This window comes from Pyxicephalus adspersus, chromosome 9 (assembly GCF_032062135.1).
Source record: "Pyxicephalus adspersus chromosome 9, UCB_Pads_2.0, whole genome shotgun sequence".
Taxonomy (NCBI): domain Eukaryota; kingdom Metazoa; phylum Chordata; class Amphibia; order Anura; family Pyxicephalidae; genus Pyxicephalus; species Pyxicephalus adspersus.
In genome coordinates this window covers 33,950,332-33,970,457 of record NC_092866.1, presented here as the reverse complement: position 1 = coordinate 33,970,457, position 20,126 = coordinate 33,950,332, and the positions used below count along the sequence as shown (strand labels likewise).

Genomic DNA, 20,126 nt, shown 5'->3' with positions numbered 1-20,126 from the left:
CTATTCAGGGAACACAGCATGACTTTGTCAGCCAATCATGCTGAGAGTGGGAGGACGCTGGGAGCAAGATACAGGAGACAGTCACTCTGGCGCGCTGAACAGGAGACGGGACGGGACAGCAGCTGGGAAGGATACATTTTGATACATTTGGACCATAAGACGCAGGGACTTTTTCCCCCCACTTCTGGGGGAAAAAAAGTGCGTCTTATGGTCCGAAAAATACGGTACTCCCTTTCTGTCTGAACTCTTCCTTATAAGTCTCTTGGATCTATCTTCTCTCTTGCAATCTGTTTAATAATTTTTTCTCATCCACATTGTAACCTTTATCCACAAATCTATCTTTAATTATTTCAACATGCTCCACAAACTTCTTCACAGTTTCTTAACCTTCTCCAAAGATCATCTATTGCAGGGGTGCCTAACCTACTGTCAGATCCGGCCCTCGTCTCCTATATTTCTTAATGGAGATTGTGCTGCTAGGAAAGAGAGCTACTCCCCGCCCACCTTGTACTGTGACATGATCCCAGCAGCAGCATGAGAACTGTGTCTGTGTCTGTCAGTATCTCCATGTATACATTTTCATATCTCCTTCACTGATTATCACAGAAATTTTCAGGGTACACAGGAGATTCTAAGAGCTGCTGCTGAACCAAATTTAAGCCCCCTAAACATAACAAGTTGCCAAATACGGGGTCAGAACCATAAAATCCTAACAACAATCATTTATATTTTCACAATAAAGGGGGCAATTTCAAGACCAGGGTCCCCAAATTGAGTTTGCATATTGGGGGCAAGTCTCATGGTAATGAACACTAGGGTACTGTCAATTGTCTGTGTGCTGTGTTGCCCCTTAAAGTTCACAAAACTTCAAGCCTGTGTTTAGGTTGGCAGTGAGGTTGCGGTGCGGTTACCCATTCCTCGTGGCATGGAACCCTGCCTAGGAGGAGAGGCTCAGTAAAGCTCACTGGCACCTGCAGTCAAATCTGCAGGTGCTGCGGTGCAAGGGACTGAGAAGCTGATGTGGTGACTGTTACACAAAGTGGGACACTTACCTTCTGTGACCCCCGATGTCTTTGGAACAGAGGCATGTTGGCAAATGGAAATGTGAGAGCCAGTAGAAAATGCATCCTCCCCTTCCCTATTAAAATGTTATACCTATCATATCACACTACCCTGTCACACATAGCTGTCTCCTTACTCTCTACGAACCCCAATTTCTCTGTAAGAAAAGGGAATGTGACTGCAAGTGCAGGACTCTTACAAAAAAACTATACCTGTCATACTGTACTACCCTGTCACGGGACCTGAAAATGTAATACTAACATGTCCTCCTTGGCTATCTGACACAAGTCCTCCTTGGCTATCTGAGTTCCTCCATTCCTTTTATTAGTTTAGTTGCCCTTCTCTGCGCACTCTCCAATTTCACAATGCCCTTTTTGTGAACTGGTGCCCAAAACTGGATGGCATATTCCAGATGTGGTCTGACCAATTCTTTGTACCATGTTTTAATATATTTTTCAGACACTTCTATGGGGTTTCGTGGGCAAGCCATCTGCCAGCAGTAGTAGACAGGTGTAGAATATTGTAATTAATCAGACATTTCTTAAATCCTCTGTGTCTACTAGCCTTCTTAAGCTACGTACACACGTCAAATGTTTCTCGCCCGATAATCGGCATCGGCCAGATATCGGGCGAGAATCTGGCATGTGTACAGCCCGCGCCATTCATCTTCTGTGGATTCGGCCTGGCGGATCCACGAACGATGAACGACGAGTGATCCTAATGCAAGGGAAGAGGGCGAACGCGCAGCAGGGTGCCGCTCCGTCACTCTCCCCCTCCCCTCTCCATAGAGCAGAACGGTGCTGTATGTACAGCACTCGTTCATGCATCATGCGGTTCTTATCGTTGGAAAGGATCGTGAAAGATCCTTTCCAACGACAAAAATTGCACGTGTGTGCGCGGCTTTAATCTATGAATTTTTCTTTAACAGATCTCCATTGTTAAGTGAAATATGAAAATAAAAATGTTTCTGGAAGTTCAGCATCACTAGAAACAGTCATTACTAAGCCCTACCTCTTGCAACCAAGTCTATCAAGAAGATTTTATGTATTACGGATTGCTGTTTAACTTTTGCAGGCTCACATGCAGGCTCGATTTGTCATCCTTCGTGTCCTCCTAGAAGCTGGAGAAAATTTTGTTACCCTCACCGAGAAAGTTGGAGCTGATGGGCGTCCAGATGCACAGGTGACATTGAACAGGAGCAAGATTTTGAGTGTGGGACGACCAGAAATTCAGCGCTTTTTGCAGCGTTTGCAGGTGTGTATATATTGCCAGAGTACAAAAAAAATTAACTGTAAGTTTGCCTAAAATCATTGTACAGAAACTTTTAATGCAGACACTTGACTGTGCACTTCATGAATAGAAATATTCTGCCGAACATGCTTGTGAGTGAAGATGTATAGACAAGGTATAATGGCAGGTTTGTCTTTTCTAAAGGCAAACAGTAGAGACTGGGGGAACATTTAAATCTGCTGATCATGTTTTCCCCAAACAGAACTTAATTAGTGGAGACAGGGACATTATTTTCTGCTAAATGCTTTGGAAAGCAGATGTAACCCTAGTCACATATTTTTTTAACAAATCTAACTACATTTTAAAAGTCACTGTCAGTCTTTTAAAATCTACAACCTTCATGAAAACATTACCTGGTATTTTTATACCTTGCAAATTTTGTTTAGGTAAAATTTGTGTGCACAACATTTGTTTAAAAACAAAAAACATCAATTGTCAAAGATACTGGGTTATGGTTTAAATCTACATTATTTATTTCACACAGGTGTATAAATCAACAGCAGATGTAGACAAAGGACGCAAGATGTATGAAGGATACTCCAAAGTTACAGACTCTGAACCATACAGATTTCTCACACTGAGAGACATTGTAATTCTAAGAAAAGAGGAGCGCAAATCCTTTGTACAGATAAACACACGGTTGGCAGGTAAGTAATGCTAGAGCTACGTACACACTTCCAATAATTATCGTTGGAAAACCAACGACGAACGATCCTGCACGATATCTACGAACGATCGTACAGCACCGATCCTGCACATAGAGATAACGACACGATCGTTCGTAGATATTGTACACACAATAGATACGATCGTTTGAGCGATAGAGGAACTATGTGCACGACAGGAAAGTAAACGAACGTTCGTTCATTACGCATGCTCAGACCATGGACGATCAACGAACGATTGTACACACAAACGATGTTCAACGATCGTCGTCCAATCCGATCCGCCGGTCCGGTCGTTCGTTTCCAATGACTTTCCTCGTTCGTCGGCGTCGTTGGTTACTTTTTTTACGTACGATTTTTGCCCAATCGATCGTTCGTCGTTCGTTTTGAACGATAAAAATTGGAAGTGTGTACGCACCTTAGGACTGAGGGCTACTGAGAACAGAGGACATTGCCTGTAGGGTTTCTTTTATAGGATGAGGTGCAGTCAGCAGTGACAACCAGCTAATTATTAGATTACAGTGGTGAGATAATAAAATAGAAAGCGGATGGTTTCCCTAGGTAATGCATACAGGAATTACACTTCCTGCAATTCCTAATTAAAATAATCCGCAGTATCCAATACAAAATGTTCAGCAGGTTGTATGGTGTTAGGTTAAGGATAATATTGAATTTATTTTGCAGTTCATTTATCAAAAGAGAGAAAAATGTAAAGGAATGTTGAACAAAAAGTTTACTACAAATGCGCATAATATTTAAAATTGATAACTTTGTAGGTGGTCTTTCTGTCTGCCACATCCACAAAAACATTTTCATGGGAGGAAATTTGGTTTTGTCTCATATTTTTTTTTTTGTTAGTGTACACTGAGACTAGACTCTCAAATCATATACATTTTGCGTCTTAGTTGCATTTACCAGGTGTTCATATTGTCTTCTTTGTCTATCTGTCTGTCTTTTGTAGAAAAACACTGCAATAGATGTCAAAAGAACAATAGGTGTGAACAAACCCCCTAGCAAGTTCAAAAAGTGGACACTGTGATCCATATGCTTTAAATGCATTACAAAAACATAACAGGATCAAAACACAAACCAACTGTGAACTCTTAGAATGTGGTTGTGTGTGATTATGTTGTAGGGACTGTGCTAGTTTCAGTAATCGCTTTGACTGCATTGGCACTTTAAACATTATTAGTTCTCAATTGACTTTTGCAGTTGTCACAATTCTGCTCACCAACAAGTACTGACACAGAAAAGTTCAGACAGGTGCATAGAAAACACAGTTTACAGTTTTCAAAAGTATACAACTTTTTGTAATCCTGATTTTTTTTTTTTTTTTTTTTTTACAGGGGAAGCTGTTGAAGCCTTGCAATATGAAAGCAGTCCATCTGGTCTAATTCAGTCTGTAATAGAAAGATTCACGGATGACGAGGAGGAGCTGGAATGCATAATGCTGGAAATGAGTTGTGCAGATGCCCACTTCTGGGGAATAGAGTGCGGTAGATGAATATTGTGGCTCTTAGATCCCATCCTACAGGGCTGTGCCACAGATGGATTATTAGGCACCACATCAGCATTCAGCTTTTATTGGGCGTAATTAGCAATATGGCATTAATACAGGGAATGTGTTTGTGAGTAATTGATAATGATAAAGGAAAAAAATAATGGAGACATGTTAAGATGGAAAGTGCATGAGTGTCAAGGACCCTCACTGTGTTGCAATGTCAGAGCATGTCAGTCTGCAGGGCACAGGTTTTTGTGGCTCAGAAATTGGATAAGATCTAAAACTGGACGTATTCAAAAATAAAAATAATTTTACCAAGCTGTATTTTTTGTATTTCCTTTTTCTTTTCCTTTGGTTATAATTGCTGTGACGTTTCAAGTAAAAAACTCAGAACTACTACTAAATAAATAAATAAATGTGTATGTGTGTGTGTATATATATATATATATATATATATATATATATATAAATATATTATTAAAAGTCAAGGCATTGACATCAAGGTATGAGGGTGTCCAATGTTACCTGCCTCTAGGATGAATGCATTAAATTCTTTAGGTCCCACTGCCGCCACTGGTCTAACTTCATCCCATAGTGTGCCCTGCAATTACTGATTTTATCTGACAAATACCACACTTGCCCCTGGCCATCTACATGATCTAAATAAAAATGCGATTCGTAAGGCCAGATCACCTTCTGTTGCTCCGAGGTCTGTTTCTGGCACTGGCCCCACCATTGTAGACATTTTCATTTGTAGACAAGGGTTTAGCTTGGGCACCTCCAACTAATCTGGGACTGCCTCTTATACAGGTACTAAGAAAACAAGGCCTGAAATGGAATATGAAATGTTGAGCTCAGAATTTGGAATATAGTTTACGAAATCCATAATTTTAAACATTTTCTGTATTTGTTGTCATTATGTTTCACATAAATTATTTGTTGATATAAAATATTTGTCTGTCACCGACTCAAAAAATTGATATTGTTCTATTCAGAACATTCTATATAGAACAGTGCACATAGGGCTCAGAATATTAATCACCAAACAAAAAATTCTCAAATTTGGAACATTAAGATTTAATTTTGAAAATGAAATTTGGTACATGAAACTTGAAATATCAGGCATGGAACACAAAGTGTGAAACTTGAGATATGAAACATAAAATTCACAACCTGAGATGTGGAATTTAGACCATAGAACTCAGAATATTATTGGATTGTAAGCTCTTTTGGGCTTCTCCTTTTCCTCATTATTTGTGTCATTATTTGTACTATTATGCAGGTTTGTCGTTTTCATCCCCTATTTATTCTTCAGTGGTTCATAACATGGAACTTGGAATACAAAACACTGAACATGAAACTCTTAGAATTAACCAGAATTTTAAACAAAATAACTCATGATAAGTTAATAGAATTTAGAATATAGAAACCAAAAAATGGAGTTTGGAATATTGAACTGGGAATTTAGTAATATGGAGTTCAGAACATGAAACACAAAACATAGAACTTGGAATAAAGCACTTCAAAAATGGAATGGTGAATTCTAAACTTGGAATAAAAAAACATGTAATACAGAGAATTTAATTTATACTCTCACTGTATATTAATATATTCTTAGCATAGCCAAATTACATTATTATTTGAATCAAAATCAAAGGCATGTAAAAGGATGATAAGGGTTATCAAATGCATTGCAGGCGATTGGTCTGCATAGTCCTTCATTGTTCTCAAATAGACTCTGCCTGAGTTGCCATAAAATGCAATCCATAATTAATAAGCACCACTGAAGCTTGTATTAAAAACCTTCATTTAACATTTGCTAATGACTCCAATAAATTTTACAAAAATGCTGACATGTCGAAAATCCCTTATTTTTACTCAAATGTCATTGGATCATTATAGAGGTATGCTTAAAAAAAAGCAAAAGAGCATTTTTTTGCAGTGGTCTGCATCTATTTATGCTCCACTTTGTATTTATTATTGATAAGCTACTTCGAAATCCGGCTTCCACCATGTGAACAATACTGACTGAAATAGGATGAGGTGTGTGAAAAATTATTTCCATACTCTAAACTGTTGAACTTTTAATTCCTCCTGAACCTTGAGTTGGATGAAGAAACTGCTGCTTTCAAAGAACAAGACTAATCCATTATAGTTGTAGTTGGCATAGGATTAGAATTCCAGTCAGGCTTTTTACTGCTGTGTTTAAATTTTAAATTTTAATTTAAATTGGAGACTTTTACCTTCCTGCACCAGTCACTGAACAAGTGAAGACCACCAAGTGAAGCATCAATAAAGTTTTGGGGTTTTATTGCTGTCTGGGATGATCCCCTTCCTGTCTTCTTTAAAGTCACCAGAGAAGAAATCAGGAAGAAATCTTTTAAATTTGGACACAGATAAGTGTAAAACCCTGTCAGAGTTTCTAACCTTCACATACTCCAACCCAAAAAAAAATGTAGTTATATTTTTACTTTAAATGGGCCTTTCCTGTATAAAACATGATGTGATGTCTTAGGACTGTCAGCTTCTGGACGGTGCAGGTTTGTTGCAGGTACACATGATTGATATATAGGAATGTCACCATGTAAATGGTCCATTGAAATGGAATTAAACATTTTCAAACTCAGTGAAAGAAAATTTAACACCATAGTAAATAGGGATTTGTTATTACAAAAAATAAGTGTTACCCATAGTTTGGAAGAACCAGCAGGGGCTCACATTAACTAATTGTATAAGAAATAATGAAATTCTAGGCCATAGGTGTTTTTTTTCATGTCAGCCTCAAATCAATATGAAAAGTATAGTTTTTATTTTTAAATTAGCAAAAATACCCTCTCCCTCTACAAACACGTCCCCCAGCAGGCTTCCCTAAAAACCCACTATTCATTAAAGTTCACTGCTGATTGCAGTTAGAGGGTATGCAGGACATAATTGGTCAGTGGCCAAAATCAACCACCCTAAATGTGATCCAAATTAGAGATTTAAAATTTTGGAAATATGCATTTAATTTTTGCACAACACCAATTAAAATATAAATATTCATAATGATTTAAAATTATTTAATTTAGCAAAATACTTTGCACATTCAACATTTGGATTTAGCACTAAACTTGCAAGGTCTGCTGATTTTGTAAGCCCCATCCATCATCTAAAAACATTGAAATTAAAAATATTACTATACTTCTTATATCTTAGAATGGTGTGCAGCACAATCTGCTCTTTAGCAGAATTTGGAGTACTTTACATTTGTCGGGATAGTATCCATAACATGTTATTGTCACCCATTGCCCCATGGAAGTTTGATAAGCATTTTGACTTTTTGTTTTTTTCCCTGCAGATGTTTTATGTATTATTTTACTTCATTTACCTTGAATACACATAGGAAAGGGGACCTTTACTAATGAAGCAGACCTTGTGTGTTGTTCAAGGTTCACTTCACTGTATACTTGGTATAAGCATTCAGATTTCAATAGCCATGCTCAGTTTTCAGTTTATTAATAATAAACAGTATTTATATAGCTCCAACATATTACGCAGTGTTGTACATTAAAACGGAAAGCCAGGCACAACCATCTTCTTCAGTCTTTTTCCGGGTTTCTCTTTGTTACCAATCTTGCACTGCGCATGTGTGAGATTGGGAGACACAGATGAGGAAAAGAGTGCTGATCTCACTGCACATGCGCGAGCTTGGCATTTTTTTTCCTCCTATTAACCCCCCTAGCGGTATTCTCGAGTGTGACTCAGGGTGGATTTTAGATGCGAAAAGCGGTCATACTGAGTCACACTTGGGGTAGCTTTAACCTAATAAAAACCCCACTTACCTTCCTCCGTTGTTGTCCCGCGGCATCCTGCTTGTCCCCGCAGGTTCTGGGGACACGATCTCCAGCCACGAACTGAAGAGCTAAGATCTCTAGGGTTGCCCGTGACGTCGGTGCGGGCGCCACTTCATGCGGGCAAAGAGGCGGGAAATGTAATTAATTTTGTATTTGATTCAATACAAAATAGCTGTATTGAGTCCAATACAAAGAAATATATGTGTATGCAATTGTTTTCCCCTGCAACCCTCATCTGATATTGTATATGGTACGTCTCTGTACAGTTACATTACATTTTTAACTTTTTTAACAGATTTTTTTTTTTAAATTTAATATTAAATTTATTAACTATTGGACAAATTTTGGGGAGGTTTGCCTAAGAATTATAGACTACAATGTAAAAAAAAATTTCCATGCAAAAAAATTGTAATGCTTTTTGCACAGAAATTTGCACAGAATTAAAACGCTAGGGAGGTTAAAGAAAAGGCTCATTCTGCGCATGCCTGCCAGAGCCTCCCAGGATGCATGATATATGTGTAGGGGACTGCATTTTTCTATCTGCTTGCTGAGTTGTAACTTTGTAAATTGCAAATAAAGTTGTTGAAGTGTTTCCTGCTCCTGATAGTGGCCTTAGAAACTCCACCAGGATTTAGGAAATGCAGGAAGTACAGGGACAGAGATGAGAACATGTGCTCAGCCAGGGTAGGTGCCTGCATTCCTTCCAGAACACACTGACTGCTGTGTCTGTGTGTAGTGCAGTATGATATTATTTCCCTCTGTATTAATGGGGTATATGTGATATCCGTTATCAGAGATCACTTTGGGAAATCCCTACTGTCAGTGTATCAGCTACATACACAAATATATATTGTCTCTGTCCTTCCAGTTATCTTTGCTGATCTGCACCCTCTGTCTAGTAACATCTAGCATAGGTTAGGCATCCCATGGCCCATAGGTAGCAGAGGTCTGGTTGCATTGGGAGATTAGTGTGATTGCTAGGGTCTAAGTGGTAGTGCAGATAGATTGTCCCTGAACTCCAGAGACTTTGCCTGCATCCTTGCAATCCAGGATCACAGCATACACAGTCCAATTGCCGGTTGGAGGATCTCCTTGCTGCTGTTTTCAGGATCTCATCAGGACTTCTTTGCTACAATCAACTCCAGAGGCCTCTGGAACTCATCCTGACACTGATCATAACTGGAGATATTTGTGGTTATAGACTGTATATATACCCGGGTATATCTGTGCACAATTCTCCTCAGGACTCTGCTATGTGTACTCATTGATGTTTATTGGTTGTATATTGTTATTACAGTTTTGAGATATAAAGCTTACAAATACTCCAACCTGTGTGTTCATTTAGCTGCAATGTGCAATGTTGTATGCTGGGTGTAGTGGTTCCTCCGGTGCTGTTTTATATTACTGGTATTAATTCTAATTAATGTCCCAGGAAGGGAGCCCCTCTGCTAACAGAGACCCTGTCCTGGGTGGAGGCACTACCATCTTTATTAGTATCCCCACTCTTCCACATAGCGAAAGCCCAGGATCCTTTCTGTTATCTACAGGTTAGCGCTATAGCCTGGTTTGTGAGGGTCATTTATATGCCCCCACCCCCCAGATATGTATCTCCTTCTGTCTTGATCAGAGATAAAAAGGAGGTTGCACTTAAAAAAAAAAAAAAAAAGTTTATAAGTTTAAAAGGGTTGTCTGCCTTCTTTTGTAAAGTAAAATTTTTGAGTTTAGGTCTGCTTTAACTAGGGGTTGCGAATGATAGACCCATACAAACAGTGACAAAGGAGGAGTAGAGTTTCATTAAAAAACGTTGGAGTTTGAAAGCTGTTCAATTGGTCATACCATTACCTGAATAACAGTCAACGTTAATCTGCATTTTTTTTTCCTTCTCTAAATTCTATGCCATATAATCACTGTACCAAAATCTTCTCATTATTACTTTAGCTAATAAAGTTATTGGAAAAAAAGCTGTACACGATGTGTGTCGCCCAATCACAGTTCTGCAGTGGGCGTGTACTAAAAAGCTTGATGATGGCGTAGCTGTTGTCGTGGAAACCCTGGAGCGGCCTATTGAGACGACAACCATTAGTAACCCGGGGATGGTTTTGTTGATGTAACGGGAGAACATATGAAATGTACAAACTTCAAACGAAAATAGCTGACGTTGAGTCTCAGTAGTGTGGCACTCAGGGAGAATATAACCGGTTCTACCCAGCGACATGAACTCTCGTCTCTTACTTCTTAGGTACCCATAGCTGGACAGTTACCTGAGCAGATCATGTCATCCTCGTCTGAAAGCAACCGAGAGGGGTGAGATTTAACCGTTCATAGAATTATAGTGGATGTGTTGGTTGTTTCCATGAGAATGTGAAGTATGTTTCTGGGCTCACCCGGGTGTGAGACTTTGTTGTTGTATTATGCACTGGAAATATCATGCAGAAAAAAAAAACAAGACCTGTCCTGGATCCTGTGCACACATCTAAGACTCCTTTTTGTTTAGAAAGTTGGCTATCAATAAAGAGGAAGCCCAGGCTATACATGCAGTGAATAAATAATTAGACTTTTCAAAGGGTTGGATTATCTGTTATGCACAGCAAGCTCTTTTCTGAGGATAGATTATGACTACTTGTTCACATGGACAGCTAGCGTTTCATTGGTTAGGAAATGGGAAGGAACTGCCATTGTTCTCTCATTATCATTAACACACGTCTCATGGGCGGTAGGTTGGCTAACCACTTCTATAAACAGCAGCTCTGGACCTCACACCACAGAACAAGCGTCTGCAAATTTAACAGCTGGTGGCAGTACGGGTACATTATTCCCCATTTAATGTACAGCACTGCGTAATATGTTGGCAATATATAAATCCTGTTCAATAATAATTATTCAGATTAACTTTTCCTGTTGCATATCCGGGACCGGAACTGAATGGATATCCTCAGCTGGGCATAATAATAAAATAACCTGCCGTGTTTTTTTTTTTGTTTTTTTTTAATCTTTCCTTACTCTAAACAGAAAAATGTGACTAAAGGTAACAGAGGTTGAAACAAGTAGGAGGTGGAGCATAGACTGAGCTGAGATGATTTCTTTCAAATAAACTAAGTGTTCTTCAAATAGTTTCTGCACTATTTTAACTGCATAGTCCCCTTTCTCTGCATTTTCTTTCGCCGTCGTATCAATTTTGTAATGCCATTAGCAACAGAGTGTTTGGTTGTAAAAGCAGCAGTGTATCGTTGGCTAGCCTCTCATCATCATCACATGAAAATCTTCTTCCCCACAAGCTTCTTTGAGCAGTCCAGAAAGGTTGAAGTCAAATGACACCGAATACAGACTATAAGCTTGGTGTTCCATAACTTCCCACTTTGAGGGTTTGGACTGTATTGGACTGCAATGTGGGGGCAGACGTTGTCATGCATCAACACAAAAAGTGTATGACAGAACACTGTTCCTCTTTGGTGTAATTATAAGTTTCACAGCCAACTTCACCACAGCCTGACAACTCTTATTCTAAACTGCAAGGTCAGTTGGCTTGCCACACAGTCAAGTCACATAATACTCTCAGGCACAACCAATTGAAAATATGTTGTATTAAATGAGAATTACAGTCTGGCATAATATGCAGTAGAAACCTAACACTTCAATAATTTTACAGTACATTCAATATAATAATGCCCATGAAGAATGCATATATATATATATTCTTGGTGATCTTCTTTTCCCTGTCTGCGCTATGGAGAATAACTTTCTCTTTGTCCTGGTGACCACTGTTACTGAGACTAATAGTGGGGAACAATCCCAAATTTAGAGTTTTCAGCAGAACAGGATGATGGTCAAATCTTTTATTGAGAACACTTGTCCGCGAAGAACAGGTATTTTACTAACATTAAAGAAATTGTATGTTCCGATTATATCTACAGGGCAGTAGGTAAAGGAAAGTCACCTCAATGAGACACAGAGGGCAAACAAAAACTAATGCATGTTAACACTCCTCTACTGCATTCAAAAACAAAGTAAAATCAATTTTTTATCTTAGATGTTCTTGTAAAGTGAAATGGTAGTGCCCAGGGCAGGTGACAAAACAGTTTTAACAGTACCTGAATATTATTTGCAGGTACTCATCTTACCATTTACCCTCCAGTCCTCAAAGGGCTGACCTTTTTTGTTTCCTCACCTAGGGATGGGAAAAGTGCCTTTGAAAAAACATGCAGCATCTCTTCTGTTTTAAAATATCAAGTTATGCATGCATGGAATGGTGTTCTTTGCACTTCAGAAATTTAATATTCAAAGGATTTAGGCTTTTCTGTGATATTTTCGGTCAATAAATAACTGGAAGTGGTTTAAATTTGGCTTTATTCTCACTATCTGTTTTGAATGATAGATTGTGTATAAGAATGTACCGATTCTGTATATTGCACTCAACATGCCTTGGTATGGTCTGACATTATGATGTGTTATTTTTTTATTCTCAGTGAGTCCTCTAAATGGTTGGATGCCCATTATGATCCTGTTGCAGGTCTAAATACATTCTCATCTTGCATTGGTAAGTGCGGTATTTCCTTGTAAAAGCCTTTTTTAGTGGGATAATTTTGCTCAGCCTTTAACGCACTATAAAAAAGAGTAAATACACAATTAAAGGACTGGATTTATGATTCAGGTTAGCGCCCCACAGACATTATGGGCAGGTTACATACAGCAATCTTTGAAATAGCTGGTCTTTTATAGTCCAGTGAAGGCTGCTATCCCAGGCTTGTGACAGCATCCTGCTCGTATAAGTGTTGAACATCCTAGCAGCAATCAGGTCTGTGGAGTTGGAGACAATTTTAGGTACCTGGAGTCGGAGTCGATAAAATGTGCCGACTCTTGATAAATTTAAATTAAAAAAAAATACAGCAAGTTCAAATGTCCTGTTTCTCAAACAGTCATAATTAAGTAAGTTTCTGATATAAAAATAAAGCCCAGGACATAGTTGTATTTCTACTAGTGTGACGTTCAGCTGAGCTAATATACAACCTGACATTCACATTATTGTAATCTGGATTATGTACATACAAAAAGTGTTTTAATTTTATTTCAGATATAATGTGTTTAACAAGTTCATTTGAGTGTAAACAAGTGTAATGATAAAGGTGGAGGTGAGTGCTATGGCCTAATGTGTGTTTAGGTGTCCTGTCTGCACTCTTCATATATGCTCCCATCCAAGGCTGAATTTTACCATCATTTTGCACACCACCTAATACTAGTTAGTGGCTGCCCTGGAGCCTCCCATTGCCCTGTCTTCAGCAGAAGATCAGCAAACAAAGATAAAGACAGCAGGACTTGCTCAACTTCCTTTATCTGCTAAAAGAGCTTAGAAGAACGTGGAGGAACTGCTTTTCGGATTCAACTGTAAGTGTTCATATTTATTTTAAAACTGCATGGCTAGGCTGTGTGCATGTTTCTGGATAAAACTGCAGGGCTATAAGTATGTTTGTGTGTATGGTGCAGGAATGTATGAATTGTGTATAGTGCATATTTTGAGTATTCTGAGTAAAATGTAGGGCTCTGTGTTGTGTGTGTGTGTGTGTGTGTGTGTGTGTGTAGTAAATATGTTTGTGCATGTTTTTCTGTATAGGACAATACATGTCTTAGGTTTAGTGCAGGGCTAAAACGTATTTGTGCGTATAGTGCCGTGGTGTATATGTTTGCAATAGTGCAGGACTATGTGTATGTTTGTATTTAAATCAATAAATATGCTAGTTAGTATAACAAATTTTATATTTATATTTTAGTGAAAGGGGCACCCCACTTACAATGGGAAAAAGTCTGTCAACGAACACGATAAAGTATGTTGTTTATGAGCACCTTACATTATCAAGTGATGGGAAACATTACGTGTGCCAATGTATTCTTGAAGATGATGGTGAAAACAATGTGATGCAAAAATTAGCAGTTTCAGTGGATCTAACAACAATGCACCTACAAGAGCATCAAATTTGAAGACACTTGCAGCATTTTCATCCTAAAGTGTTAGAAGTTGTGAATGAGAAGGATATCAACTTCTGGGATAAAAAATGTTCAGAAATCTACTGGAGACCAAACACAACCAAGAAGATTCTTTATATTGACAAAGTTACTATAACAATGACACCAGAAAAATTCAAAAACCACATTGAAATGGTAGTAAACAATAGTATACCACTATCCTTTTCACAGCCAGACTTTTTGGGCCTAAATGGAGAAATAGATAAAAAAAACTTGGTGTTTCTCTGGAAAGGGAAAGTATAAGGAAACCTATATTTGAAGAGGCCAAATGTAAAAAGGAAGAACTACAGAAAGGTCTGAAGGGACATTTTGTCTTCATAAAAATGGATGCATGCACACGTCACAGAATCAATTATTTTGCTATTAATGTTAAATTTGTTGATGAAAATAAAACAGTAATGCAAACCTTGGGAGTAACAGACACGCAGGCACATCACACCAGTGATATCTTCAGTAGTTAGTGGAGGATGTTCTATCTTGTTAGCTGCTATTTATGTTGATCCAATGAGCCGAATTTTGTTGAGCGATGACTAGACTGATACTGCAAGGCCCTCTACGATATAGCTGTTCACACAAATGGATTACTACCTGAAACACCACCACTGGATAAAGCTATAAGCACTAGTAACTCAGGATCATCCTCTACAAATGAAGAATTAGACTTTGATTCCTACTTAGACAAAAAGGAACTTTCAACAGTAAAGCAATGTCGCATATGCGGGAAAGATAAACCACCAGAAAATTTCTAAATAAAGAGATTCCAGCAGGAGTTTTTTAAAGAATTAGAAGTAGTAGAAAAGTATGATTGCTCATCGAAACTGTAGAAGAAGCCACCCTTGTTTATCCCAAGATTTAGTAATGTGGCTAGAACCGTAATAGCAATGGCACCCACCCAAGTCAGTGTTGAAAGACTATTTTCAGCTCTAAAAATAATCAAGTCAGATTTAGGAGCTTATATGAAAGAGGATCCGGCAGAAGCAATTCTGTTTCTTAGAACAACATTACAATGAGTTAGTTTTGGATTGCAAAGCTATTCTACTCTACAACTATATTCCAAGTTTAATATATAATATGTATTAAACTGTTTTAGCTTTCCCAGCTTTTGTTTTTGTATTTAGGTTTTGTTATTCATGTATTTAGGTTTTGTTTTAAAACTACCAAAGAATGTGGTTCATATTCATACTGGTAAAGTTCCTGATTTTTATGCATGCCATGTTACTACTTTAATGCCACTTTTAAAACTTATTGTTTTAATTTTTTTGTCTTTTGTTTAAACTGGCCAATACAGTAGAGCGTCAGCTTCCTAGTCAGTAGTTCTGCGGTTAAATGGCATGTATGTTGCCTTCCTTCAATCAACATGGAAAATACATTAGCATATTACAGAGTTTCTCATTTTATCTTCACGCTTTTGCATTCAAACTTCACAAAATAATTTAGACCCCCTAATTATTCATAAATCAATAAATGTATTATAAAATTAAATGGGAAGAGGTATGTTCCACCAAAGGAAAAGACCAGAGGGTTCAAAGATGGAGTTACTTCCAGTTTGCCCAGCCTAAATCTAAACTATGAGAGAATAAAAAAAAAAAGTAGGCTTTTGTGGGGCAAGAGTGTGTTTTGTTTTTTTAATTCTAAATTTTATTTAACATCCTAGAAAAACTAGATAATAGCCATCTACGGTTAGCCCTAGGCTAACATTGATTGGCTAAATCGGGGGGTGGGTAGTTAGTAGAATTTCCACTAATAAATTATCAAGAATAGTATTTTAGGTTGCCTAGCCTGGAAGAGATAATTATGTGATCAAGTTTTTTTAATGTTATGTAGTATATTCCTATACCATACATAGATCAACTAGCTAATGATATACAATCAAAATCTGTGAATACATACTATTTTCACATTTCAAGTAAAATACCAACTTCAGTGTTTTTAAATGGACTCAAGTACCTGACGCGTTTTGCCCTTAGGCTTCTTCAGGGGAGGATTGAGTTTGAAGTTTACCTTGAATATTGAAACTATCACATATAGGGATAAAGAGGGGAATGAAAGCACAACAGAGGGAAAAGGAAAAGAACATTGAGTTTGAGTTTTAATCATACAGTCATGTAAAGAGTAGTACATGTGATTCAAAAATGTATCAAGTTTGTAAATGGTTACTTACATTTATATAGTCACAATGATACAGAGTTGATAAAAACATCTGCGAGACTTCCACGCCAAATGATCCCAATGAGGGATAAAAGGGGGATTATGTATGGTAACTATAAAAAGATAATTTGGATATCAAGGGTCATCTGAATATTGGTAAAAATGGTTCATTATAAGGGTATAGAGAACAAGGGGAAACAAACAGGTGAAAAAATCGTAAAAAATAGGAGTAAGAAGGTACTTTAGTGAAGAAAATCCACTGTACTTTATATAATGTTATCAGCAACACAGAGCAGACAGTATGGATGAAATTAAATAAAGGATTTGAAATAACTGGACTTGAAATTATTATTATTATAATTATTATGGCATCACTTCAATTCAGATAACTGTCTACCACTTTGGTTCTGCATTACTTTTTTCTGTGGTCATAAGAGTAATGCAATACTAAATAAAAAGCTAATACCTTTGAAGATAAAAAGATGAATAATATTGTTATCCTAAAACTTAGTATAAATCCCTGAAATAAAGGTATTTAATTTTAAAATTATCTAAAGTGAAAAACATAATTGACAAATCATACATTTATTTTCATATATTTTTTATGTTTCCTGAGAAAAACTTTTATGGTAAAAATATATTATATGTTATGTTATATTTAATTTTATATTATATTTATTGATTATGAATAATTAGGGGTTCCAAACTTTTTGTGAAGTTTCCTTGCAAAATTGTGAACATAAAATGAGAAACCCTGTAAATACAGGGGAGTCGTAGTCAGGGGTACCAGAAACTAAGGAGTGGGGAAGTCGTAGTCAAAGGATTTATCTACTGACTCCACAGCCCTGGCAGCAATAAAATATATTTTATATTCTTCTATTAGTAAACTCTTTCCGTCTTTTTCCTTTGATTACCTTAAATAATTGCATATACTTGTTTGCAGTAAATATGAAAGAGTTTATTTCTCTTCATCAGGAATATATATATATATATATATATATATATATATATTAGAAAAAAGTTCTCTGTCCATATATTTTTACCTATATATTACACACACAATTAGATCCATAAATATTTGGACAGAGAACTTTTTTTCTAATTTTGGTTCTGTACATTATCACAATTTAATTTAAAATGAAACAATTGAACTGCAGACTTTCAGCTTTAATTAAGTGGGTTGAATAAAAAAATTGCATAAAAATGTGAGGAACTAAAGCCTTTTTTTGGAGGATGATTGCAGAATCATTTCCATGGTGAGGGGAAACCCCTTCACAACAGCCAACCAAGTGAACAACACTGTCCAGGAAGTAGGTGTATCGATATCCAAGTCTACCATAAAGAGAAGACTGCATACAGAGGGTGCACTGCAAGGTGCAAGTCATAAGCCTCAAGAATAGAAAGCCTAGATTGGTCTTTGCTCAAAAACATCTGAAAAAGCCAGGACAGTTCTGGAAAAACATTCTTTGGCCAGATGAAACCAAGATCAACCAAAATGATGGCAAGAAAAAAGTATGGAGAAGGCATGGAACAGCCCATGATCCAAGCATACCACATTATCTGTAAAACATGGTGGAGGCAGTGTGATGGCTTGGGTGTGCATGGCTGCCAGTGGCACTGAGACACTAGTGTTTATCTATGATGTGACACAGGACAGAAGCAGCCGAATGAATTCTGAGGTGTTCACTCAAAGCCAGCTAAATGCAGTCAAAGTAATTGGGAGGCGTTTCATAATACAGATGGACAATGACCCAAAACATACTGCCAAAGCAACCCAGGAGTTTAATAAAGCAAAGAAGTGGAATTTTCTTGAAAGGCCAAGTCAGTCACCTGATCTGAACCCGATTGAGCATGCATTTCACTTGTTGAAGACTAAACTTCGGTCAGAAAAGCCCACAAACAAACAGCAACTGAAATCCGCTGCAGTAGTGCCTGGCAGAGCATTAAAAGGGAGAAAATTCAGCATCTGGTGATGTCCATGAGTTACAGGCTACAAGACTACAGGCTGTCATTGCCAGCAAAGGGTTTTCAACCAAGTATTAGAAATTAACATTTTATTTTCAGCTTTTTAATTTGTCCAATTACTTTTGAGCCCCTGAAATGAAGTGATTGTGTAAAAAAAAGGCTTTAGTTCCTCAAGTTTTTTGCAATCTTTTTGTTCAACTAACTGAATTAAAGCTGAAAGTCTGTAGTTTTATTGTTTCATTTAAAATTAATTGTGGTAATGTACAGAACCAAAAATTAGAAAAAAGTTGTTTCTGATATATATATATTATCTCCACATCCACTGTGATCTGTGGAACACTTTAGTATAGGCACTGCATTTTCCTGAATGAAGTAACCAAGGTCAGAAGTATGTTTTAATCCTCTGGTAATTGTTTCTTCCATTTCTTTTTCTATTTTTTGTTGAATACAACTGATTTTCCAGAGGAACAAGCTGAATATTGTGTACAACTAACAAGCATTATAGCCTGTTTTTTTTTCTAGGTTTTGTATGTGGTCTAGAAAATGGCAATTTGCAGAATTATATATGCTGACTTGCTTTGCATGTAAAGCCATTGGTGAGGTGATCACAACCACGTGATTTAAGAAGATTTCAAGGGATTATGAGAAAATGGATTAAAATAAGATGCCTAATATGGAGGTTTAATTAACCTCTTAGAGACGGTGTTGACACTGTTGTTATTGCATGTGACATGTCCTGTGAAAGACACAAAATGTGAACAGATCTTTTACGTCTTATTTTTTTGGGGTCAGTGTTTCTTTTATCAAAGTGTCAGTGCAATGTTCTTTTTTTTTCTTCAGACACCAATGATAATTAAGGAACCCATTAGAAATAAAATGTGTCTGCTGTTACATGGTCTGTAGTCTTTGGCTTGATTTTGCTGCAGGTTTAGTTAAATAAGTATCAGTCCTTCATAATCTTAGTACTGAGTTGGCAAACTGAGTTTTTTTTATAACAAATTTCTTTATTTTCTTTTTCTACATATAGCTCTTGCAGATTTACATGGGGATGGAGAGTATAAGGTAGGACTTTTTCACTATAAATGGATATTTTCTTTTATTAATATGTTTTGTATGAAATAGATAAATAACCTTTTTTACTGTGTGGCAGATGGTGGTGGGTGACATGGGCAATGGGCCCTATAACATGAAGCTGAAGGTGTATAAAGGCACAAGTCTGTTGTCAGAAAATGCCTTGCTTGATATGCCAACTGGTGTTGTGGCTTTCCTGATGGATCAGAATGAACCACGTACACCGGCTGTGGCTGTGGCTTCTGGACCCTTCATATATGTATACAAGAATTTGAGACCATACTTCAAGTTCACACTACCAGCACTGGAATTCAATGCCCTAGAGAAGGAAGTCTGGGATCAAGCTAAAGAGGTAAGGATGGACTCAAAAACAACAATTTTTTATGTGGTCCCAGCTGAAAGGGGCCTGGATCTGCTCACATTGTAATTGTTACATGACGTTTTGTAGCTTAGTTGATATGACTACAATGAACTAGAGGTAAATTAGCTTTATTCGGTTGTCGGTTAAGTTACAAAAAAAAAATTGATCGAGCAATCTAGCTTTGTGACAGTCAGTATGCATCAATCAACAAGTCA

At 37.3% G+C, this 20,126-nt stretch overlaps 2 protein-coding genes across 9 annotated transcripts in view; both read left to right on the top strand.

The window, feature by feature from the left end:
• DPP3 (dipeptidyl peptidase 3) overlaps positions 1-4,840 on the top strand; it is a 98,996-nt gene extending 94,156 nt beyond the window's left edge. For 4 of the 5 annotated variants that reach the window (XM_072421329.1, XM_072421330.1, XM_072421328.1 and 1 more), the window contains 3 exons: positions 2,137-2,316; positions 2,837-2,999; positions 4,364-4,840. In XM_072421329.1, the coding sequence (XP_072277430.1) occupies positions 2,137-2,316; positions 2,837-2,999; positions 4,364-4,521 (501 nt within the window). In that variant the 3' untranslated portion in view covers positions 4,522-4,840. Of the gene's footprint in view, positions 1-2,136; positions 2,317-2,836; positions 3,000-4,363 lie in introns of those variants that run through there. The other variant, XR_011922100.1, reaches the window with a different exon arrangement.
• A 5,532-nt stretch (positions 4,841-10,372) lies between these two features.
• The window catches only part of BBS1 (Bardet-Biedl syndrome 1), an 80,515-nt gene continuing 70,761 nt past the window's right edge, over positions 10,373-20,126 (top strand). The window contains exons 1-5 of one of the 4 annotated variants that reach the window (XM_072421322.1): positions 10,381-10,480; positions 10,591-10,655; positions 12,815-12,885; positions 19,507-19,541; positions 19,630-19,902. In XM_072421322.1, coding sequence (XP_072277423.1) covers positions 10,624-10,655; positions 12,815-12,885; positions 19,507-19,541; positions 19,630-19,902 — 411 coding nt within the window. In that variant the 5' untranslated portion in view covers positions 10,381-10,480; positions 10,591-10,623. Of the gene's footprint in view, positions 10,656-12,814; positions 12,886-19,506; positions 19,542-19,629; positions 19,903-20,126 lie in introns of all 4 variants that reach the window. The other 3 variants (XM_072421327.1, XM_072421323.1, XM_072421326.1) reach the window with 3 other exon arrangements.